This window comes from Aptenodytes forsteri, unplaced genomic scaffold (genome assembly GCF_000699145.1).
Source record: "Aptenodytes forsteri isolate BGI_AS27 unplaced genomic scaffold, ASM69914v1 Scaffold22, whole genome shotgun sequence".
Classification (NCBI taxonomy): domain Eukaryota; kingdom Metazoa; phylum Chordata; class Aves; order Sphenisciformes; family Spheniscidae; genus Aptenodytes; species Aptenodytes forsteri.
Window position 1 is genome coordinate 311,796 of NW_008795688.1, and position 25,553 is coordinate 337,348.

The 25,553-nt window shown below is 39.1% G+C and overlaps 1 protein-coding gene across 1 annotated transcript in view; it reads left to right on the forward strand.

Annotated features, from left to right (window-relative positions):
• Window positions 1–25,553, forward strand: part of MYH10 (myosin heavy chain 10) — a 103,986-nt gene that overhangs the window by 11,916 nt on the left and 66,517 nt on the right. The window contains exons 2-3 of the mRNA XM_009282795.1: window positions 2,019–2,175; window positions 24,600–24,627. Of these exons, the coding sequence (XP_009281070.1) occupies window positions 2,019–2,175; window positions 24,600–24,627 (185 nt within the window). The remainder of the gene's footprint in view (window positions 1–2,018; window positions 2,176–24,599; window positions 24,628–25,553) is intronic.

Genomic DNA, 25,553 nt, shown 5'->3' on the forward strand with positions numbered 1-25,553 from the left:
CAATTCTATTACCAACCGGTTCTTTTTTTGAAATTTATCTTCAGTAGTATCCAGCTTGGTAAGTTACTGCAAGGGTGTCGATGCTGGCAAGAGGGACAGTGGTAGGAACATGAAGCTGGAAAAGAGGCTGGGGAGGAGCTGCCCACCTGCCAACAAGCCCCATGCTTATGTTGAGTTAATGACTGATAAATTGTTCTTTTTGCTTCGGTCAGTTGACCTGATAACCTCTGTTTCCTTTCTCTTGAGAAATATATACCTTATTACCAAAGATGTTTGGCTGGGTAAGGCACTGCAGGTGCTTATCATCCAGCAGATCTGACCAAAGCAGAGAGATTATTTTCCTATAAGGACATAAGATGTCCTTATGTCAGGACATCTGGCATAAAACCAAGTTCTTTTTCTTTACCAATGGTGCTCCTGACTCAATTCAGAGATCACCTTCTGTCTGTCTTTCCAGAATCCCTTGTAGGTGTAGAAAGAACAGGGTTCCTTTTCCTCCAAATAAAATCTTTTATATATTAAAAAAAAAAAGGCATATCAGCAATTTCAGCTACATTCATAGCATACAAATCTATGCAGAAATGTATACAGAAATTCATACAAATGTAGCAGAAATATTTTTTTAAATTGACAAATGTTATAAGAATCATGAGTTACCTGCTTAATACTATAGGCTCTCAACAGCTGTTAATGCTGTCTGCTTACTGTCTCCATTCCTTCTTTCCTCTCAGCCTGCAAAGGTAAGAAAAACAGTTTTCCTGACATTCAGAAAGATACTCCCTGTTTCCATCAAAACTGGTCTCTCTTGCTAACATTCCTATGCTAGTAAAGGTGTGAATAGTATTAATGTCCAAAAAGAATACACTTTCAAAGCATGCAATGAAATAAAGGTGACTAGAGAGATTTTGCTTTCTTAAAAACCATCAATTTAGGTTGATTCTGAAAAGGCAAGAGCCATCCGGATGCCTTGGTTCAGGGAAATACCATGCATCAGCTCTGTTTTTTGCATGGTGCAAAGCTGTCTGTCTGTGAGCTTAACCTTTGATCCCTAGTAAGGCCCATACAGCCAGACCGCGCTCATCTGTCCCTCCCAGATAACAAAGTATGAGTGGCTGACTCTATAAATTTTTCTTTTCTGTATATTTATATGATAACTTCCTTTTAAATAACTTCTGTGGAGCAGAGATTGAACTGTTCTGAAGTAGTCTTTGATACTTCATTCACAAGGAAATGTGGGCCTGTATCTATCATTTGCAATGTGTGCTCAGTTTTGTAAAACTTGAGGCATTTTTTGACTAAACAGAAATGCCTTGATAAGAGTGAATGAAATAAGCAATGTAAAATCTGTGCTTGAGTTTCTTGATATTATAGTAGTCCTGGTAACTTCTGTTCAGTATCAACTCTAAAAGCAGACTATGAAATGTCTACAGTGCCAACTGCCAGGCTGTCCATCAGCTGGGGTGGGACAGTGGAGGGAATGACCTTCCCAGGGGGAGACAGCATTGGGACTGAGAAAGGCTGATGAGCTGGAAAGACATACCAATATGAGAAAATAGTAGGACAGCAGAAATAGTGGTGGTTGGAAATAGGCTTTTTCCCTTCCTTATCCAAATTATTTACTACAGTAATTAAGATTGAGTTCCTTCAAAAATGAAAAAATAACTTTGAATGCACTTTTTTCTGAATGAGTTGAACATCAAAAGATGTCCATAAATCCTGTAACTTGGCAAATGGAAGGGAGATTTAAATATCTGTGGGAAAGAGATCAGATGCTCCACTTCATATTTACTCACATTTATATCTTTAAATTACTTTTTATGCAGGTAATTAAAGAGCCTTTTAGGAGAACTAGAAACCAATAATTTGAATATAGCATGTACTTTGAGTTGCTCAACAAAAAGGACCTCAATTTTATTCGAAGATAAATATTATAGCACCTGTGAAAAAAGTTTTCTGCTCTTTATGGCTCTATTTTGATACTGTTTACTAACAGAAATGTTTCTCTATTTTTTTTTAAGACCTATTCAGGGCTGTTCTGCGTAGTTATAAATCCTTACAAGAACCTCCCGATTTATTCAGAAAACATTATCGAGATGTACAGAGGGAAGAAGCGCCATGAAATGCCACCGCACATTTATGCAATATCCGAATCTGCCTATAGATGCATGCTACAAGGTAAGAATTAGTTAAATGTTACTGAACAGTTAGTTGACAAGTCTGTAATATACCTACAACGCAGGAGCTTCATTATCCAGCTATATAGTAATTTCTAACGCGATCAGAATCTTTTCTAGTACTTAAAGGGGGGTGGAAAAAGCTTTCTTATCTAGAACCTTAAACTTTGAGAACAGAAATAACTTGGAGATTGACCCCTCTTGGCATATTTGTCTGACTTACTGAGGCACAGAAGCAAACTAACACCAATAGGAAGCATACTGTGCCAGCTGGTGGCACTGAAAATTGTAGTAGAAATACTTTCTTAAAAAAAGAAGAGCTAAGATTCATGTCAAAAGATGTTAGCACACTGGCTTTGAATGAAGTAAGAATGAAAAAAGTGTGATTGAAAAGGGAAGCTAAAGTATGTTAATGACTTGTCTATCTAATTCTATAAAAATGTTGGCGTTTTGGCAGCTGACAAGTAATCTGAAGTGACAATGAAACAATAATATGTTTGAGTTCGAAAAGAGGTCAGGGAAATGCTTAACCTTGAAGACTTTTTTTTTAAATTTTTTTTTTCTCCAAACTGGTATAGGTCGTGTCTGTAGTAGAATAGAGAGTAAGTTTATGGTGGGCACACGCTTTGAATTTTGGCTTTAAGGCTGTGTTGGACAAATATGAAAACTGTGACTCTGACGTTATATAAATGTGTTGAAATAAACGCATGCTGTTGAACTTGTAAAATTGCCCTTCTGACATAGTATGTTGGAAACACAGCTCATACTATCCAATATTGGTTCATATTTAGGTGGTTGTTTTACTGATCTGGAAACACAAGCATATTGTATCTAGAAAAGTGTGTGTAATGAAGAGGCAGGTTTGAAAAATTTACTGTGTTTTCTGCTATAGATCTGGTATAGATGTACTGGAAGTAAGTTAAAAGCTGTTTGACCTAGTTCACTCACACAAATTAAGAAAACATTGTTTCTGCTACCAGGCTAACCGACCATTTAAATGTTAATCTTTTTTAAAAAGACATTTCCTGTCTTTAAATAAATCACTGTAAGTCTTTGTTTCTTCAGTTGTGCCTTTGTCTTTAGGGCTGCTTAATAATAAACTACAGGTTGCTGGATTGCTGAGTGCTCTTTCACCCCAGAAGAAACTATGCTGTTGCCACTGAGTGGGGTGATGCAGGGGCAAGCAATGGAACAGCAGCAAATTGGGGCCACCAAGAGTTGTCACACTTCTCAATGGATATTTGGGACTCTGTTTTTACGTGTTTTTAGGAAAGAAAAACTATGGCCTCTTGACCAGAACAACAGCCTCTAACAGCACGGATCAGAGATCCCCTAATAATAAGTGTATGTGGAAGAACAGAGCAAACCTTAAGATTCTTTTAAGGAGTTTATTCCTAGCAGTCTCAAGTGGTTTGTGGATAAGAGCTTCCCACTCTAAAAGCACAATATCTTGTCAAATTATCTCAAGAACTTTTCAAAAGTTCTTGAGACAACTGTCCTCTAATAAAGTAAGTCAATGTCAGTAGTTATCGCACTTCAGGTGCTCTATATATTAGTTCACATACCATGCTAGTACTGATTTATATCTCTGGAGATCTTGCTACATGTACAAATTTTACTATTTTTGGAAGATGAAATGAAAAAAACTTTCCCATGATGGTATATGTTTGGTTACAGTCTTGTTTTCTTTCCATACTGATATATGGAGGTTTATATTTTGTATCAAATCTCTGTTTGTGTCTTTCTGTGCTTGCTTTCTTTTTGTTTTTGCCTGAATTCTTTTCACTTGAAAGAATGAAGCCATAGATTGGAATAAGAATAGATGGAAAACTATGCAACAGGATCAATTTATTAGGGAATAACTTCTTCAAGGTTAACTAAATTTGTGTTTCTAGTGCCCTTCACCTGTATGGAGCTACTCCCTGTTTATTTTAGCAAGCGACTGTGATCAGCCAGTAAACTTTACATCAATAGTTTGCCTTCACAGTTGCATTGCCAAGGATAAGTAAAAACTCCTGAACAGACATTAGCAGTTTTGTGCTTGGCAAATATTTTACTAAGCAAACTGTTCTTGCCTGATTGGGTTGGATCAGAGGAAGAGACCTCCAGAAGAAGGAGTGCTGCTTCTGAATTTATGATGGACTCATGAAACTATTTACAGACACTGCTTCCTTTAGGAAGAAGGTGGTATATGGACTTCTTTTGGAGATATGCTTTCCTGAAGTATGAGACTCATTGCTATTTGTATTGGTGATTTTATACAATCACCCTGGCTTTATATAGTCTTGTGAAGCAGTGATCGGTCGTGATGAGAATGACTAGCGAGTATTTATCTAAAGCGGGGTGAGTGAAGAAGTCTGGCACTAATGCTGCTCAGTGCTGGTCCCTCTAGATGGGACCTGATGCAGAGAGACAAAGAGGCACTTCAGGGAACTGAATTTAAGTCTCCATATAAATAAAACTTGCAGTTACAACAACTAGGGTTTTCTAGTCATTAGGACATCAAATAATACTTGTCTTAACAGTAGGAGATTATTACAATATTCAACTTTCTGGTTATCAGTGGCAGCACAAGGTCAATTACTGAGTGTGCTTAGAATTTGGTAGGGAGAGCTAGGTTTTTCTCTGCCAGCCAAGGATTTAACATCATGCACAAAGTGTCCTTAATCTTCTAACTATGCCTTATGTTTTGCTAGACTCTCAGTCTTAAACCAATGAAACAGAAAATGTATCAGAAACTTTTGACTGGTAGAAATAGGTCTCTAACCAAGAACCAGCTGTTTTAATCACAGTGCTTCAGATTAAGTCATCAGAGGTCTTTGCTACCATTTATTTGCAGCATAATCCTTGACCAAGATGCTTTTGCTGTTAAGTTACTAACACATAGTTACAACTATAAAACTGTTCTTCTGTAGTTCACGTCCACGTTTGTGCACGTAGTTGCTTTGGGAGAAAGAGATAGGATGGTAGAGAGAGTGGGGTAGGGGAGATTAGTTTTTCCAGTATTACTGCAAGTCCTGCTATTGCTACTATAGCATATCCATAGGTTTCATTTGATATGAATGACTTCTGTGTTTCCAGTATTTGACATCTAGAGTTTAATTACTAGGGTTCAAACCTGAAATTGAAACCGTAGGAATGCAATTCCTTTGGATAATATGACCATACCCTTATAGAAATATCTTAGCCACTAATTTAGGTCAATGAAAGTGGTTGGCTGTATTTTTCTGGTCTGTTCAGTGCTATTTTCTTCAGTATGATCATGTTTACTTTCCTTGTAGCTAATCACAAACTACTAATTTTCTAGGTGTTTGAGAGATGTGTTTACACTGATTAACAGGATACCTGGACCCAAGCTGTGACTCTGAACAACCTGATTTCTTAAAAGGCAGTTTTTCTGTGCTGGTAAATGGGTACAGGGAGTAACCTGTTACTCAGTATCTTGATGCTTTCATGCCTTTAATTCAGAGCATGGATGACTAGTGATCAAGTTTCTGCTAATCTGAAGTTTTGTATGTTTAAAATAATATTTATGCTTAAACAACAAAACATAGATTTGTGTTTTAGATTATGAAAGCAAAAGGTTTTTGGTCGGCAGAAACAACTGACGCATGTGCATCTCAATAGTTATTCCTTGTCTTAAATGTTGCTGGAAATACTCCATTTTGTTAAACTGGTGATATAAATGGAGTGCTGTACTTCACAGTGCTCTCTGCTAGGAAAAGGTTGTATGGAAGCATTGCTAACTGCCAGTCATCAAACTGCTTCTCTATTCTTGTCCCCTTGAAGAATTTCCTGTTTAGGAGGACCTTCAGCCCTGCAGTCTTCACAGGTCAGCTCTCATCGTGCCCTTTAGTGGGGAGGAGAATGGGCTGAAAATCTATTTCAGTGCTTGTTAAACATGGAGGACAAAGGGGCGGGGGGGGGAAGAGCGGTAAAAGAGAGAGTATGTTCAAGAAGCCCAGTTTGCCATTTTGGAGAGGGAATAGTATTCTCCAGGGACGTGTATTGAATTGGTGTAAGCTGTCACAAGAAAGAGGGAGGTGCAGAATTGTTTTTAAGGGCCGAGTGTTGCAGATGAACAGTTCAGTGGTGGTGCAGCCGTGAGGCATTAAGGATTTGAGGCATGTTTTGCAAGGAAAAGCAAACCTCATTGATTGCTTGATCTTGTAAGTGTTGCCTTGTCTGCAAGACTTGTAGTAAAGATCGAGTGTGAACACAGTCTTGTTAAAAACAAGCAAGACTTTGGGTGCGTTCTGGTTATGACAGTCAGGATTTCTCTTCAGGAAAAGGCTCATTACCTAGTGCATTGACCTCAGAAGATAATAACATGCAATTCAGCTTTACATCCTGGATTTCTCCTCTCTCTCCCCTAGTAATTATTTTTCAAAGTAGTGTGGAAGTAGGGTAAGTGTTACTTCACAGGTGGTTTAGTGGATTTCTCCTGTGCTTTCTCTTCATTTTCCTAATGTTATGTTGAAGCAGGAAGTACACATAACCCAGAGGCTTCTAGGCATATTGAAATTGTTTAGCCCTAGACAGAAATCAAGTGCAGAAATGCATAGGGTTGGAGTCAGCGTGCTTCACAAAAGACTGAGCTTTTCACGGCTGCTGGACAGTTGACATGGTCATAAGCAACTGGTATCCTAATCCCTGTGACAACATTGACCTTAATTCTGTTTGGTAATACAATTTGCAAGACTTGCTAGTGTTCTTCTGTATTGCTAAAAGTTATAGGCAGTAAGAAGAAAACGTTTTGACAGGGACTAGGATTTTATTTAAGAAAACTAATTCTATAAGTCATTCTATAAGTTCATCTATGACTGTCTTTATTTTACTAGCAAGGAAGATTTGATTGTGTGAAAGCAGCACTGACATAAATTCTTCTTTAGTGCTTTTACCATACTTGGATTTCTCTTCTCCCTCCTCCCTTCCTATTCTCCCACTGTATTTCTAGAGGAAGTATGGCATTGTTTTATTATGCCTCTTTATTCATTGACTCTTAAAAGTGCTTTGGAAGAAATATTGAGGAAAACTTGTTTGCTTTTTGTTGCCAAAGACCAGCTTGCCTACTAATATTGCTCTTGTATAATTATGCTTAGTCTCTCCCTTTTATCCTGTTTCCCTGAGGACATCTTGATGAGCACTAAATTAGCACTGATATTTTAGGACTGCCTGTAATCCTGTTGCAGAGAAGGTTTATCGGAAACAGTGTAATACGTGAAGCCAACACTTGGTGTTGGAGAAGCCAGTACTGCCTACAGATGCAATACTTCTCTCTTAAAAACATCGTATTGATCTATATTTTTAGTTAATCTTGATTTAAGTCCTCCCTTTGGGGACATATTTTTTTTTTTTGCCCCCAAAGATATGGAAGAAAAGAATTGAAACTAAAATATGACAACTCTTTTCTTTAAAGATCTGTTAAATCTTCAAATGGAAGAGGAAAAAATTGCTCTGAGACTAAAAAGCCTGGGAGTGATGACTAGTGTTCTCTGTTATGTGAGGACTATATAGAACCTGTTATGTGCAGTTAATATTCTTTATATTTCTATTACATCTTGACTTACCAAAAGATTCCCCAAAGTTTTTTTAGCTAGTTACAAAGTGCAGGATGGCAATCTAAGCAGAACTATCTCCTTGGTAAATGTAATGTGAAGGATTTATAGGTCTCTCTATTGTTACACTGTGATTTCTGTGTTTTCACTTTGTCCAGTCAGGCTGGTGTGGAATATAAATACTTAGGTGACAATAACATTAACATCAAGATGGGTTTGTATATCAATAGGAATGTAATATACAGTGGTCTTAATGGCTGAGCGGAGGGAAAGAGATTCTTGAAGCAAGAAATGAAGTAAAAAAACTTAAATCCATCATGCTGAAAGAGTCTTCCACCTCATTATTTTTGAATTTGAAGTAAAATGAGAAGTGCTTCTGTCAGCTGAACCTATTGTGCAGTATTTCATCTCCTTCCCTTCACTGTTCTGTTTTGTCTCTTGATATTAAATCTGTGTGCTTCAGTGACTGTGAAGTTATTTTCATGATTTAAATTATCGTGCCTTGCTAGACCATCTCTGAATGACATCAGTAGCAATTACTTATTGAACAAACTCAACTGAACTTAGTTTCTAGAACTAGATTATAGTATACCATCATGTCTTTTTCTTAACTTTTTTGTTACTGTTGGAAAAGTTTTAGTACTTTACTGCTGTGACAACAGTTCCTAACCTTTTTTTTCTCTGTGTCAAAATGTGTTTGAATCCCTGCTCTTTATTGGTGTCCAACCTCAAGGTTACAAACTTAATTAGGCATGATGATATTTATAGTAAACAACTTTTTTTGTTAAGGCTCAGTTGCTTAGAAGTGTTACTTGAAGTGGTTGGCTTAAATTTTTTTGTGTAACTTCAGGAAGTAACTTATATTTAAAAATGAGACAGTGACAATTGTTACATAAAGAATTCTTAGTTTCTTTGGTGCCTTGGCTGTTTTCTCCCCACTTCTGAAGTGTTGCAACAGATTAGCCAGTTCCATGGTCTTTTTTGTTGATATTCTGACCAACTGATGATTATTTTAATTTTAAAACTTGCTATGCAAGCTGGTCTCATAATTGAATTGTGACTGTGCTAGCCTACAGACAGGAATTCAAGACTAAGTGCATCCAACTTATGAAATCATTCATGAGATGATTCATTTTGTGCATATTACTCAGTCAGCACCTGCTTTTGCTCTGAAGCTTTAGTTTAATTTAAACTCCATTTATTTCTAGGTAGTTGTGAAATGGATAATTCACTTCTGCTTGGCTTTAGCCTTCACATGACATACGTCAAGACATTATTGCTTGTGCAACAAAAACTTAAATGTATTCTAATCTTGACAGCACATTGCACTGTAACAGCACTGCTAGGTGTTGCGTGTTTTGCACAATAACGGGTTATTGTCAGTCATGTCTGCATTCCTCTGGGGTGTTGAACTAAGAGTTTAGCTATGCTGTAACTACTACTGACAGCAATTGCAGTAGCTCCTTTTTCATCCCCCTTCTTTACTTAAATTTCGTTGTTATACTCTGGCTAGGAAGCAACAAGAAGTAGGAGCAATTTTTATCACTTAACAAGTAGAGAGAAGTGGTGAGGGGCTGGTGGTGTTCTGCTCTTCGTCTTCAATGACCCAAGGCTCCCATCACCAACATGATTGCCAATTTATATCTTGGTGTATATCTAGCTTCCTTTCACTTGTCCATACTTGATGCTTTCAGGTATTTGTCTCCTTAGGTACTCCTGACAGACTTTGTGTACCTTCCTCAGTGATTCAGAGTTGCAAGGTGGTGTGTACCTCTAGTACGCTGTTTCATAAAGCAAGGTGAATAAAAGCTCGTGGCTTTCTGAATACTCCAGGGCATTAAGGCTTTTTATTCTAGGGCTTTTTCAGAGTGATGGTAAAGCCATCAGATGATGCGTAGAAGGAAAACCCAGAAGAAAAAGCAGGAAAAAATGCGACTGTCTCTCTTTATGTGTGTCTGCTATGAAGTTGCTCAGGGAAGTTCTCAGGCTGGGAACGTTCCTTTGAGGAAAACATCAGGGAATCGCTCTCAAACTGAAGGGTTAGTAAATAGAAAAATGATGGTAGAAAACTGCAAGAACCAAATTCTTAATCTCAGAGATGGAATAGCTGACCGACTAACTGTGCTGCACGGGAACATCTGGCACAAAACGTTTGGTACCAAAGCACTCCGATGTTAGCTACTGGGTGTCATCTCTTTGTGATTCCTTTTCAGATCTGGGAATCTGAAGACCAGTATACTCATGATCGGTGTCAAACAAGTTGGTAGAAATTGTTCCAAAGTATAAAACTAGCCTTTGCAGGAACATACATATGCATATACACATATAATCATACATAAAGACCCCGTGTGGGTTTTCTAAAGAGAGGTCATGCCTCGCAAATGCATTGGTCTGTGGATGAATCTATATGGACGAGGGAGGGCTATCTGATATGGCCTATGTGTCTTTCCAAAAGTAATTTGATAACGATCCTAACCAGAGGCTCTTAAGTAACTGCATTATGAGGAAAGGCCTTCATATACGTAAAGAACTGGTTAAAGATTGACCGATCTTGTCCATTGTTTTCTGCTTTTTATGGTTTGGCAGGGTGGCTGCTGAAAACCCCATGGAACCTGCACTCATCATGTTCATGTTTATAAATGTCTTGCCTGGAAAAGAGAAGGGCTTATATTGTTTTCCAGGGTAGCAAAACTGAGAGCCTGATGTGAAGAACTGTACCTCAGAGTGTAAAGGACGTTAAAATAGCGTGTGAGACTCCATGTGTACCACTCCGCAATGGCGATGTACTGGGGGGAATGAACTTTGTTAGTAGTGTTGGAGCTGTTATTGCTTGAGTAGGAGCTGTAGGGGATGAAACAGATCTGTGGAAATCTAAATGCAGTGTTCAGCAATGGTTATAAATCAGACGGAGAACGTGAGGAGTAACTGGAAAAGGGATCAAACCAGGAAACGCTTTTGCCATAGACTTGTAATACATTTACCTTCAACACTGTGTGCAGCTCTGGCCTTCCCTGCTTTGGGCGAAGAGGAAATACGACAGGAAGACATTCAGAAAACAACTGAAATTAACAAAACTGTATTCAGCATGGAAATGATAATTCAGGTCAGCTATAACAGAAATCTAAATCTGAAGTGGCACAGGGAGAGGGAATAGCGATCCTTCCCCCATCCCATCTCTTCCTATGCAAGAGCAAAGGGTCATTACTTGAAATTTGCAAATGACATGTTCAAAACAACAAAAAAGAAGCAATTTTTTTTAACAGCATAGCTAAACTGTGGTAGTCTGTGCTTCAGGATATAGTGGGTGCTGAAAGCCTATGCTTGTCCAAAAAGCCATTTGAGGAATACATGAACTTGAAGTCTGAGGATAATGGATCAGGAAATTGCAGGAGAATTTGCTGGCTACTGGGAAGGTGTTGTGGGGAATCATCCTTACCTGCTAACTTTGGTCCTTACGTTATCTGCTGTTGGAGTGTGATACTAATTCTGATTGTATGTGGTCTATCTTGCTATATCAATAAGTTTACTTTGTAACCCGCATATAAAAGCGCGCATGGGTTAAATGGTAATAGTCTGTGTCTTCGTAACACTAGAGGGTTGTGGAGTGTGATGGGTTAGTGTGTGCCACACTGTGCAGTGCATGGAAGGGGTAGGGGTGCAGGAATCTGCTGCAGCTGGCTTTTAAGAGGCTGATGAGACTATTGGAAACTGTAGCACAGCTGTTAGTTTATTATGACTGTGTGGAGCTTAGTTAGTCTTTATTGGGGTGCTTTCCATAAGTATTATTTCTCACTACAGTGTAGTGTTAAACTGGCTGAGAAGCAGCAACTGGTAAAATGTCATTGTATCTCTTTTTAAAGCAGTAGTTGTTCATGGTGATACTCAGCATCTCAAATGAAATAGATTTAAAAGTTGAGGTTAGGTTTTTCTCCACAAAACCACAGGGAAACATTGCCTTTAGTACAGGAATGAATTCACAGTAGGTACGAGGTCAAAAATTCCTATCGTGATTGTCCTCTTCTTTCTCGTATCCTTGTTTTTCACATCCCTTTTATTGAAGACTAAGGCTGGAAGAAAAGGGGGTATTAGATGCTGAAAATAGGTGGAGAAAAGTTGTAGCTGGTGGGGAGATGCTCCTCTTGTTCCGCTCCTGCTCCCCATAGGGAGATCTTACCCCCGCTTAGGGTAATATACACTAGATTTTTAGATGGAAACAGTATTAAGCTATGTAGAAAAAAACACCAGTTGAAGCCATTTTGTGAACAATGATTATTCATGACCACTTCTGATAGGGAAGGATTACTTTAATTATCAGCCGATACAGTGAAATTATCAGATGAATGTTAGTGCTTTGTACTTCCAGGAACAAATGTTTGTGTCAGGTCTGTGTGCTCAAGGGAGAGGGAGAAGAGGATTTTAAGGATTTTCCCCCCTGTAAATAGTATAAGGACTATACGATGCTCATGTATAGAAAAATGGCAAAGGGGAGAAGAAAATGCTTGTGTGGCAAAGGGGAGAAGAAAATGCTTGTGTGTGTGCACAAGTACGTTTGAGTAAAAGCTCTTTTCACCTTAAAGAAATGAAGGCCTTTCCTCCAAAGGAAAAGACATCTGAATATACCTGTGAATTTTTCTTTAGAAGCTGAAGGACGGTTTTATATTGTGCAACTTCAAAAAATAGTATAGGACTATACGATGCTCATGTATAGAAAAATGGCAAAGGGGAGAAGAAAATGCTTGTGTGTGCGCACAAGTGCGTTTGAGTAAAAGCTCTTTTCACCTTAAAGAAATGAAGGCCTTTCCTCCAAAGGAAAAGACATCTGAATATACCTGTGAATTTTTCTTTAGAAGCTGAAGGACGGTTTTATATTGTGCAACTTCAAATTGTGCTGAAATAGAGTTTATTGAGAACTTAGTGGCGATTTAGGCACAAGAAGGTAGGGAAAGTGTGGTGCTTGTCCTCTGAATTGTTGAACTTCTTTAAAAACTATTCAGAACCAAACCTAAAGGAAATCTGTGTTTAAAATATAAGACAGTAGCATTAACTTGGGTCCTTTGAGGAAAGGATTTTAATGTTTGAATTGTCTCACTTAACTTGAGGTATACACCCCCGCCCCCCCTCCTGCCCCAAATCTTAATTGTAGACAAATGTTTATCTTGAACATTGCTCAGCATACGAAGTTGGTTGTGCTGTACCTTTCCGCACTCACAAGGTAGCCCCAATGGTTTGGCATGTAAAGTGGTGGAAGCTCATGAGCTTTTTGTCTCCTGAAATGTCTCATGAGACTGTGACAGTGGCTTTTACATGTTCTCTTGGGAAAGTGTTTTAGAACTTCTTATGGTGTTCAGTGGTTGGAAAAAGTAATAACTTGACTCCACTGCTGAAGAACAGAGGTATAAGAAGTCTATACAGCAAATCTGGGACTTAAAATATTTTCAGATAAACTACTCGTCAAAAGGCTTGTTATGGGTCTCAGAAAATATCCATCAGAAAAATGCCTACAACTTTTTAGTCTAGCTATTGCTAGGCAATGTGTTAAAATCACTGGTGTGTATAGTGTGGCTGACCTTACTGGGGATGGGGTGATGTGCTATAGGTGATCTGTGTCCTGTCCTATGTGTGACTGAGAACAAAAAGCCAAACCACTGACCATGTTGTGTTGAAGTTAGAAAGACTAGCTATGTACTGTTATCATACTTGCCATCTTTCCAAACTTGTGGAGTTCAGGCATAATGAAACAGCTTAGGAAGAGCCCACTAGAGTGAAAGTCAGTTCACAGCCAGTTTTGTTAAGTGGTTTGTTCTTGCTTATTTGTTTGGGAAGGAGAAGAGCAAAAGTTAAATGAGTGAGCTTAAATGGCAGATATTAGTTAAAGGACCTCCTTGAATCATTGTTTTGCTTGATAATGTAATCTTTGTCTAGGCAAAATGGTACTACATGGGAAATGGAACAACTTCAGCAGGGTTGATGGAGAGTAGAAACCACTGCTATGCTGAATACTCTACAGTCTAAAACCTTTTTCCAGCCTGTGGCTTGCCAACTACTACTAATCTTAGGTTAATTCTAAGCAACATGCAAATAAAAACTGAAAAGTAAGCATAGAGGCGGTGTGTGTAGAAGATTTAGGAGCTGCTCGTTTCTACTGGGAAAGCTCTTTGGGAGCCACAAATCAGGAAGGCTGAGAACTGCTCATCTGTGTCATTTGAAGAACAATAAGCATAAACAAGCAAGTCCTTGCAGCTCTAGCTGGAGCAGTTTAAGAAGTTGCTGCCTTATGGATTGTTACTGCCCTTCAGCTAAGTTGCATTAAACACTTGGGTAGGAACCAGTCATTGGCTTTGACGGTAACTCAGTCATAAGTTGTTCTAGCTGGCCCCACTGGCTCGATGGTGAGGTGTGTTGGGAGCACTCTCACAGTCGAAGTAGTTTCCCTCTTCATGTATCGGCTGTTTGTACATCTCGGCTTTTGCTCACAGCGTGGATCAGCCCTTGAGACTGTGCAGTTTTCTCTGGTCTTGCTCCAAACTGAAGGCTGACTCGTATTCTCTGCTCATCTCCTAAACTACAGCAGTCACCCATTTCAAAAGGCTAAATAAACTTGGTATTACATAATAGATTAGGGGTGTTTGCAAGTCTTGTTATAAATCCATACCTGTTTGAATGAATTTATTAGGGAAGGAATGTGTTACCTATTAACTTCTGCTTGCAAATGTAGCAACTCTGTTTTAATGTCTAAGTTAGACTTACTAAAGCTTCTCTTAATGATAGTTAATAAAGGTAGCGAAGGACTGCCAGTGAAAACATAAACTGTGTTTGAGCTTCTTCAAACTTAATGATGACTTAGAATTTGAATTTTTTTTTTTTATCTGGTATGTAATGGAGGAGCTACCCACAGTTTCATTAAGTGGGCAGGGTGTAGTCTAACAGCTATTTGTTTTCTCCTTTTATGCTGATTCAGCCCTGGCTAGCAACTCTGAAAACAAATGTCACAATTTTTTCTTTAGGAATTTGGGTAATTTCAAGCTAATGTTGCAAATATCTAACTCGTGACTTCTAAATTAGCTTCAATGTGTAGCTTGGCTTGTTCTTCCAGGGTTTGATGATGCTGTGTTAGGTTAGCCACTTGCTCTATGACTGCACCGGAGCACTCGTGCAGCAGCTTGAGCTATCTGGGGTGAGCAAGCGAATGAGCGTGGTCATGAAGTCTGCTGTAAACATGCAAGAAATACTTGTATTCAGTGCTGTGATTCACCATAAACAAGTTGCAGGGTAAACCGTGACTGGGGTTTGACTGACCTCCGCTATGCTTCATTTGGTAATAATTAACGTACTTAGTTTTGCTTGCTGACTGACTGCTGAAGTATGGCTGTTATAATTTAGCTCAAATCTCACATCTTTTAGAGTAAGGGATAGAACCACTTTTTTTTTTTAAAAGCTTTTGTTATTTAACTTCACGAATAGCAGGAAAACCTATAGAGTGTCTACATCAATGCCTCTACCCCACAGTGAAGAGGTGCTTTCTCAGCCCTTCACTAAAGACTTGGAGATATCTTGGGGTAATTCGACAAAGTACATGAAAGAGGCAAGAGTGAAATACTGGTCTGTCAAAAGTGGTTTGTGGCAGTACAACCTGACAGGTTTCTCAGATAGGATGGTTTCTAGGTAGAGGAAACGTAGTAGACGCTGGCTGTCTGTGTCTTGTATCATGCTATATGGGAAATACTAAGTAAACAGACAAAGTTGGGAATTGGTAATTGATTTAAAAACAGCACTGTTTTATTTGTCTTTGAAGTGGATGGCATTGGGCTGGAGGGAGAGTTTTGATGTAATTCTTCATGGACTGGTGTCTGAGCCAGCATCGGGGACTTTCAGTGTTTCATGGAAAAAGTGAGCACTGATGAAGCAAAACTGATAAATATTATTCTAAATCTTAAACCCACTGGATACCCAGGAGGAGTGGAGTGCACCTAAATTTGATCTTACTTCTAGTATAAATTACAGTGTTACACATTTTGGGACAAAGAATGAGAATTTTCTGCAAGTTCATTGCTTGACAGTTTCAAAGAAAGAAGACTTGGATGTAAAAAACGACCAACAGATGAATAAGCTGATGATGACAAGGCAAGAAGAAAAAGACACATGCAGTTTCAAGGTACATCAAGAGAGATGGTTTTCCCCTAAAGAGTGCCAGTGTTCTTGATCATTTCTGACCTCCAGGGGTTCCTTCCAGCTTTTAGAAGGATAGTGCAATGATCCTACTTGCCTTTCTTGAAGATAGCTGTGATGGCTCCATCCTTTTAGTCACCTGAAACCTCCCAAAGAGAGTAACCTGACAATGATATTGTCCAGCTCCTTTAGCACTGGTGGATGTATCACATCAGATGCTTTGGGCATGTGTAGGTTCAGCTTCCTTGAATAGTCAGTACTGGCTTGATTAAATTTAGGTATTATAACTTGAAATGTCAGTTTTATAGTGTTAGCAAATTGCATGCTTTCTGAAAAGTTCAGTTGAATGTTTAATGGGTTACTGCTGGCAAAATACTGACTGTATTCCTGTAAACTGCCCTTGTCTTTTTGTGAAGTTGCAGAGTGTATGTTGAAGAGTGAATGACTAAGCTGTACATAGCAAAGATGATTGCACAACTAAAGGCAGAGGTGAAATGTAGGATAAACAGTGCTATTGCAGAAATCTCATGGTGAGCATAAGTGTGTCAGGGTATATTTGGTCTGCAGTAAGGTAGATACTCAGCAAATAAACTTGTGCCTGTCAGTCTTCCTGTTAGGCTTGTTAGAGATGTTTGTTGCAAGTCACTTCATAGTGTTAAGTGTTTGATGATAGTTTATGGAGTAGCTAGGCAACATTTTAAAGAGAAACACAAAATATAAAGACATGTTTCATTTCTGTAACCAGATCTCTTTCTGTGCTTATCAGTCCAGTAGGACCTGGTTTAAAGAAAAGAAGAAAAAAAAAAAAGTTATTCAGAGCTTGGAATTGAAGAATGGCAGATTGTCAGACTACCTGCGTGCTTTGTAACGCTATGTAGCGTTTATGACCCAATCCTGTGAATGCTGTGGCAGCAGCAAAATCTGTGCTGATGGGAAGGTCTCTTTCCTCCAAGCGGTGACCCATTTTCACAAAACTTGTCAGGAATTCAATTTTTAAATGTCCTTGAATAGATTGATATTCGAGCCTGTTCACCTACAGTAGAGGGCAACTATACACAGATCTTCCAAGCCTGACATCCACAACAAACAAGGCTATCAACCAGGGAGCCAAGCTTTTCTTGTTTTATGGGCTATGGCACCTGAGTATTAAATATTGTCTAAAAATAAACAAGAACCCTCCATTCCCCCTACACCACTGCCTGTTTTTGGAAGGACGACAATTTCTCCCATTTGAGAAATACTAAAGAAGTTGCCCTCTTCCACCCCAACAAAAGCATCAACTTTTTTGGTTATGCCAGCTACAGAAATGAGGCTGGCATTTTATTACTGCTGAATAGGTATTCCGTGCTATGGAAAAATAAAAGGAAAGGCTATGTCAAAATGAATGATCTGCAAGTCTTGCGCTTGGGTTTTAGGAAGGACAACCCTTAATGTACCTGCAAATAAGAACCATTTCCCTCTCCATAATTTCCTGCTGGTTGATGGCTGGATGTGTAGTAGCCCATAGCTTTTTCTTCAACCTGAGTCAGGAAAGCAGGTTAATACTCGCATACATCCATTTTCACTGCTTTTCTAGAATTAAGCTTTTTATCTTGGCGCACTTATTTCATGTTCTTACCTAAATAAAGGCTGGATGCAAAAGGGAAGATGCTTATAGGAAGGGTGGTGGGATTGCGAGACAGTCAATGTTTGTATGAAAGTTACTGTGTCTAACAAGAATTGTAGTTGCTGTCAAAGTTATCGGAGATACGTTAAATCTGAAAGCAGGTAATACATCTGTGGAATTGTTTTCATAGACTTGTGTATTTGTGTTAAGCTCAAAAAATGGCTTTCTTGTTGGGCAATTCACTATGTGGGGTAGCTCCAAATGGCTTCTTCCATTTATTCCGAGTCAAATCGTGAGGGATGAAGGCAGATTTGGGCATTTGCAATACTTCAAATGTCAGTATAGTAAAGGGCAGTTGGAGCAAAGGCAGATGCAGAGGGTGGGCATCCGTTTACTTGTAAGCTCTGTTCTGTGATAAAATTTCTGTGCTTGCAATGCTACTGCCTTTGAGTTTTGGTAGGAAACTTGAAGACAGATTCTTCCTTTTCTGTTTGATTATCTTGTATCAATTTATGAATGACTATAGAATGACCAAAGCAGAACTAAGTCATGCTTTTAAGAAAAGCTGCTTTGTTAAAATACAGTAATTCTTTTGTAGGCAGACTCTATAGCTTTGAGCTACAACTTTTCAGAACATCCTGCCTGAACCAATTACCCAACAAATGTGTTTAATGTATATCTGGAACCTTCCCCACAGTTAACAGGGGTTTTGTTAGGTCTAGTCTGTTAGCTGGGGGGGGGCGGGGGGGAAATCCTTCCATAGTTTGGTGAGAGAAGGGATGTGGAGTAAAATGTTTTGTATCCTGACAGTCAAAACAATGCATTTTATCATATATACATAGTAAGGTAAACATCAGGATCTGTTCTTACTGGATTTTCAAACAAGAAAACATGGAAACTCTTGCAGCCAAGCAACAGGTTTGAGGAGCTGCCAATTGCTGTCGCCAGAGCATGTTCCTCTGGGGAGACGAGAGCAAAGTAGGTTTAAGAGAGTGCAGGGGAAAATGGCTTTCAGAGCTGTAATTCTTCTTGTCCTTCTTGTATTCTGGTAATTCTCCTTGGACTCTCTTCAAAGCATTTCTACTGCTCAGTGTTGTATGACGGGGTTTCCCTAATGTGGCTGCTGCTTCTTGCATCAGTAAGACGTCTTTCAGCTCTACGGTAGTAGCTGTTAAACACACCAGCTGATTCTTGCCTTGAGGTGTGAGAGTCAGTCTTCCTTTGGGTGGAAGCAAAAGGAGGAGGAGAGCAAGAGTGTAAGAAATGCTTCGATGTCTGATACTTCCAGATGCTAAATATATAGCTTGATACAGTGTAAGCTGATCTAACCATTAGCCACTGCCAAAAGAATAAGACCCACTCTGGTTATTCGTTGCTCTATCTCCTTTTTGCTGGCTGCTCCCCCCCCCCTTTTATATATTTTGATAGGATTAGTTTTCTGCTAGTGTGACTCCCTGATCAGCTCATGGTAGGTGAAGGTGACTACCAGTGCTGGCTCAAGGGAGGCAGCGTGAATGTATGCTGGGGATGGAGGAGGTGGCACTTTCTGCTGGCAGCAGCTACCTGGTTGGGAACAGTTTGCAGCTCACCCGAGCCGGGGAGTATGCTTTGGCGGTAGCTTTAGGGCGACCAGAGCGTGGGTAGCTGGTACAAGAGGTGGTTCTCTCACTTTCCATATGCGAATTCCAATGTTCCTGTGGCTGTGTTATAAACTGGATCAGGGAGCTGATCTGGTTGGAAACTAAATTTTGTTAGTTCCATCAACTACTTGAACTAGCATCGCGTGCATCTGCATGATCGGCTGCTGGTTCAAAGGGAGGAATGGGATGGTGAAACTGGGCAGGGGAAGCAGGGACATCAATGGCAGCTCAAGCTGAATTACAGCAGTGGGGGAGCTTCAGCCTCAGGCTAGTGTCAGGTTATACTGCTTTTGTGCTTCCAAATTCTTCCATTCAAAAGGACATACTAGTCTATAGAAAGCTTATTTCATAAGCAGAAAATCATATTTTGTTTTTATTCATAGACTCTGCATAATTTTGGAACTTTGTTTTTAAATTAGGAATATTGTAGTAACCCTTCTCTGTGCAACTTGAATGTTATGGTCTTCCATGTGGTCTTCCATGTAGTTTGAAGACGTTGGGATATATTTAAATTCAAGCTGTGTATCTCTAAAGTGAAGTGATAGATTCCAATGGGACTTTTGTATTGGTTTAAAACCAAAGGGTTGGTCTTATGACGTGGCTTGAATTAAGAGCTTGGTCCTCTTATTTCATCCCCTCCTACCACATACTTGTCCTCATGCTTATATTCATCTGACTCAGTTAAATTGACTTACTGAGTATCTTTGATTAGTGAGCTGAGTTGCTTTAACCTTTGATCAGCCAAGAACCAGAGTCTGCTCAGAGGACAAACTGTGCTGTTGGTATGGCAGAAATGCGATACACCTTTCCCTAAGAGACTGGAAGTTGTTAGTTTGGCTCAGCCTTATAATGAAACTGTATTGGGTTATACGGGAGTAACCTGAAAGATATTAATGCTGATAGCAAAAGTTGTGTTATTTAAGTTGTCTTATAGGTGCTTTTTCACCCCTAAATTGTCTACTTTTGCGCTCAAAATGTAATGAACCTGTTGTGACTTTGTCTAGAGTACCAACCATTCCAGACTAATACACTTTCTCACCCTTTGTATGGAGTAACAGAGGCAACTAATGTCAAATTTACTAATGCTTTTCATAAGAGTAACTTATTTGTATTTCCTATTTCAGTTGCTCTAAAGGTTGGAGATGAGAACTATCTGCTAACTTGTTCTGCTTTTTACTGCTGCAATTTGCTTATAAATCCCAAGGGATTTGTTGAATTGGTCTAGTCTTTATATATTCCTACAAATCTCTTTGTCTGATGTTAGAGTGACGTTATCTCATGAAGACTTTGCTAGAGAGAGATGTTTTTGGTCTGTTCTTGAGAATCACAAGACTTATGTAGAAACTTAAGTGTTTTCCAAATATTTTTAGGTTTCCATGAACAACAATCTCAAAACTCTGTGGCTTTAATAAAAAATTGCTATTAAAACTTTTGCAAAGGATGGCAGATTATTTTTAAGACTTAGGCATGTTCTCTGTCATAAAAAAAAAAATCTGTCTTGTGGGCTGCCTGCTGCCCTTCAGGTTAACACTGGGTCACAGAGAATCACAACAGTTTTTTGAAAATATTATTGAGATGTATGTCCAACGATGAGAAGTTTAGTGCTTCTTCCCTGCCCCAGATAACAAATCTGGCAAAAGCGACAGATAATGGCTCAAGTCTTTCAAAAGACAGGCTAGCAGATATGTAGTTAGTGCTCTAAGGAGCCTTTAGGAAGGGGACCAGCTGCTTTGAAATCAAGACTGCAGATAAATTGTGTTATTTGGGGGAGGAGAAAATCAAAACAAACCAACCATAAATAACTCTTCCATGTTAGTCATTTTGTCAGAATCTTTTTCAGAATGAGTCTGGAGAGATGAGCTCTTTTTCTTGGGACAAAAGGCATCTGGCATTTGACGATGCATAAAGCAGCATTCTGAGCCTTCAAGCTGTAATTTTTTGTTACTGTTGAGTGCTAGATGCTGGAACTGGCCATTAGCATAAGTAAGTGATCAGAAGGCAAAATGTGAAGCTTGCTGTTGTCTTCTACTTTCATAGTTTGTGAGGTTCAAAGTCCAGATGGACACAGAAAAATGGATTTGGAATAACATACTTGAGTACCTGATAACTTCTTTGTAAGGTCTGTGTCAGTTCAGGCTCCTGGACATAAAAAATAAAAAAGCTCTGTTGCACTTGCTGGAGCTTCTGGCAATGGCAAAATACAGAACTGGCTGGACTTGTAGACTTTCTGTGGGACGAATTGGGTAAGAAAATTCATTTATACAGTGTCCTGCATGTTGTGGAACGCTAGCTTTGCGTGGTAAACCGACAGGTAAAATATGTCATGATAGAAGCATTGACAAATGCATATTGCCTTCAAATAAACTACTTTCAATTTCAAGGCAAATGTTACCTGTGTTAAATTTTTAAGAAGTGATAAACTGAAGAGCTGTGGTTTAGAGGAGACTGTATTTTTTGACGAAGTGGCCTAGCTACAGTGACAAAATTAGAGAGAAGTGTTTCTTGGGAAGTGAGAAAGGGGGAAATCAAGTTGTCACTTTAGAAAATGTCTCAATAAATATTAAAGCTAGGGAATATTAACTTTCCACTCTACTCATGGTACCAACTTGGCATTCTTCTAGAAGAGCAAATGATTTGTACTGTCCTATGTTATCTTGATATTTTTTTTTTTTTTTTTTTGCTGGCGTATGGTGTTGCCTGTGAGGTGCATGAGTCACTGTTAACTACCCCTGGAAAGAGGTCAGGGTCAGAAAGTTGCACTTTTTTCTAGTTTATGCTGACAGCTGGGCATACAGTACATCCGACTGCTGTTCTGGGGTTTGTCTTCTGCTGATACCAAGAAGTTAGTTATTTCTGATAGGACTTGCAAGACCAGCTGCCATATATCAAAACCAGAAGAATATAAACTTTTTTAGAGTGTTCTCTTAACGTTTCTGTTGTCATACTCCCACTGCTTTTGTCTACTCTCAGCTTTTATTTCTTGCAGTCAGAGGCTTCCCCCTTCCTTTTTTTGGTGTGCCTGTACAGGAGTTGCTATACATCATGCAGATGTAGGAGATGATCTGGTACCATCCCTGCAGTCTTTTCAGGAGTATCACCAACTTCTTGAATCTTATTTTCTTTCCCACTTTTAATACTCTAAACTAATATTCTTCTGCTCTCTTACTACAATCATTCTGCTCTGTTTGTTACCCTATAGGTAGGATTTTTGGAGCTAACATCTGCTTGCAGGACACAGATAGTCACAGGGGTGCAGCATTTGACTTGTGCTCCTGGTGAAGTGCAACCCAATGCAGTTTGTCTGTGCAATGGGTAAGAGGATCACTGGTATTTCTTTCCATTTTTCAACAAGCTAGTGCAAGGGGTTCAAAGTATAACTGTTTGCATGTATTTAACATTTTTCGGTCAGAAAGCACCTCAGAGTGCTGCTCACCCCTTGCCTGTGCTACGCTGACATGAGTGCTGGCATAGTTGGAGGAAGGGGACAGGGCACGATTGCCCCTTCAGCAGCAGCCTGTCTTTATTTTGGCTGTATACCCCGGTCACCGGGCTCCCTGGCAGCCTGTGCTGATCTAAATCCAGGCGTCTGTCTCTGCCCCAATCGGCAGTCCTGCCTGTCTGTGCTGAAACTTGTATTTCTGCTGCTGTGCTGCAAGGCTGCTCAAGGAGCTGATGTGGTTGAACACAAACTGGTTTTGTACCTGGGTTGTTCATCAGGCAGTGATGAACAGGGGGAAACACAGCTCACTGCTGGATTTTTTTTTTTTTTCCCCACATGCTACCTAGCTAAAGTTGAAATTCTGCTTCAATACTAATTGTTATCCAACAGCGCTATGAGCTCAGCTCGTTACATAGGTAGGATGACCGGTTTCATACAGTCTGCAAAACTCAGCAATAATTTGCAACTCAAGTTAACAATAGTTTTTCTGGACCCATTTAGAAACCATGTGAAATGTTGTTTACATTATTCTGCTTACCAGAAATGGTCATAAATGTATTGAGGTTGTATATATGGACATAGATCTGTCACAAACCTATTAAGCATGTGGGGAAGCTGCCTTGTAGCAACTGAAGCTGTCTGTTCATCCTGCTAGTATTGAACTCTGTGTCCTAGAAGGAATAACGATCATCACATACCAATTGCTCCTTTTCTGTGGTCCATCAGAGCCTCGTGTTCAAGGAGAAGGGATGTATGCAGAGAGTGGCAGGGTGTCTAATGTGTGGTCCTGAGCTATACACTTGAACAAAATAAAGCTTGATTTTATTTATTATAATGTAATCCGTTACAAGTTACCAATCAGAACAGAAAACCTGTTTGAAGTTCTGAGCTTGCAGGAGGCGATTGTGTCCTTTTGGAGCTAGTGACAAACAGCTGAAGTGTAAAAGCAAGATCTTTGTGATGCAGATTTATGAAAAAGATGTTGAACTCATTGAAAACCTTGGCTCAAACAGGGTGGAGAACACCTTTAACTGAAACGTTTTACTTTTTTGCAGGTATATTTGAATGTTTTGATTATATAATTTTTAATATAGAGTGTATGGTGTTGAAATATATTCTATAAAGATCCTGTAATTATGAAATACCTCTTGCAGAGTGTAACTGACCTTCAGGCATTCTTTTCAAAGGTCGTGAGCACGACAGTGGGTGTCACAAAAGTGCTGAGCCACACCATATTGTGGAGTTTGGCTCTGTTCAGAATTTCCCTGGATGTCCTTTTGACAAGTCTTTAATGAATAATCTAAATTATTTAATCACTTTAGGCTTGCATGTTCATTTAAAAAAGAAAAAAAAAAAGCTGTAGAGATGTTTGCTGGAGATGTTAGTGCTATTTCTAAGTGTCTGGTCGTTAGTATTGTATACTTGAAACTTTTTTTTCTTGTGCAATACTTAAGATTTTAAATAATTTGATTAATCTGGGAAAGGGTGCAGCATACAGAATAAAAAACATTGGGCCAGCTTTGTCTGAAAATATGGTTAAAAAGATTACTGTGGATTATGATTAAATTTAACCAAAATTTTGGCTTTATTATATATAATGGCAGAACTTTCAGAAATGTCTAAGGTGTTGTTTGAGGGGGTGTGTGTGTGTGAACTGGAGGTGTAAAGGATATTATTAAAATTGCTTGAGAGTATCCTTAGAATTGTTAAGCTGAAAATCTGAATTTTTTTAAATGTTCATTTAAAAGAAACTGTCTTGCAAATTACAGGACAGTATAAACAAAAAACTATAACCATGTTTGTTCTTATTCAGAAATGTCTAAGGTGTTGTTTGAGGGGGTGTGTGTGTGTGAACTGGAGGTGTAAAGGATATTATTAAAATTGCTTGAGAGTATCCTTAGAATTGTTAAGCTGAAAATCTGAATTTTTTTAAATGTTCATTTAAAAGAAACTGTCTTGCAAATTACAGGACAGTATAAACAAAAAACTATAACCATGTTTGTTCTTATTTTGCAGACCGCGAGGACCAATCAATTCTCTGCACGTAAGTCAACACCTTTCATTTGAGCATTTTTGGAAATCTGTATTGTGAAAGGGGTCTTTGATACAGCTGTAGTAGTCAAAACTTGGTCTTTAATCTTAACAGGCAGTGACTAATGGTTAAAGACATAGCATGAAGTGATATTTAATGTGGGGATATATTCTTTTAATACTGTAATTCACCTTATTGAAAGTTTTATAGGCATGTGCCATTTAAGAAATGTAGTTTAAAAATGTCAGTCAAGAGATCTGAATCAGTAACAAAAAGCTTTAAAAAGTGTACATCTGTCTGAAATGCTGTGCTGTAACTACTCAATGTGTAGCGCCCGAGGGGAACATGAATCAAAAATTGGTCTAGAAACCCTGCTGAGCAACAGCTTAGCTTTGGATCTGCTTCAAACGGGTAAACTCTGAACAAGTTGACACTAAGCTTTCCTTTTGCTTTCTCTGTGTGCACCTGAATTTGCCCTACTCAGGAGCAAACTTCTAGCTTCAGCTTAAATTTCTCTGGGATCTGGAAATGTAATGGTGGGGTAGTCAGAAGAGTACGAATGTGCTTTCAGGCTTATGACACTACTGAGCTGATCTATCTTTGGGCTGCTCTTAAAAGGGGTGATCCAGTTTCCTTTCCTCTCCCACATAGGCTCTGTGTTTCTGCAGCCTCTTGCGCTAGCCTTGGGGGTTGGCAGCCAACATAAGCTAGTTCAGGGAGCGAAGCTGGCAGAAAACCGACCTTGCCACAAAATGATGCATTTCAGCAGTTTAGTTCTCTGGGTCTGCGTTCTGTGGGCTCAGAGGAGTACTGGCCTGGAGCAGGAGGTATGAACACGCAGGAGAGGAACTGTCCCTGTTGGTAGCAGCCTGGGGGTTAGGATGGTTCATCTGTGTTGTGAAACCACACCTTGGCTCCATTCTGAAACTGCTTGCAGT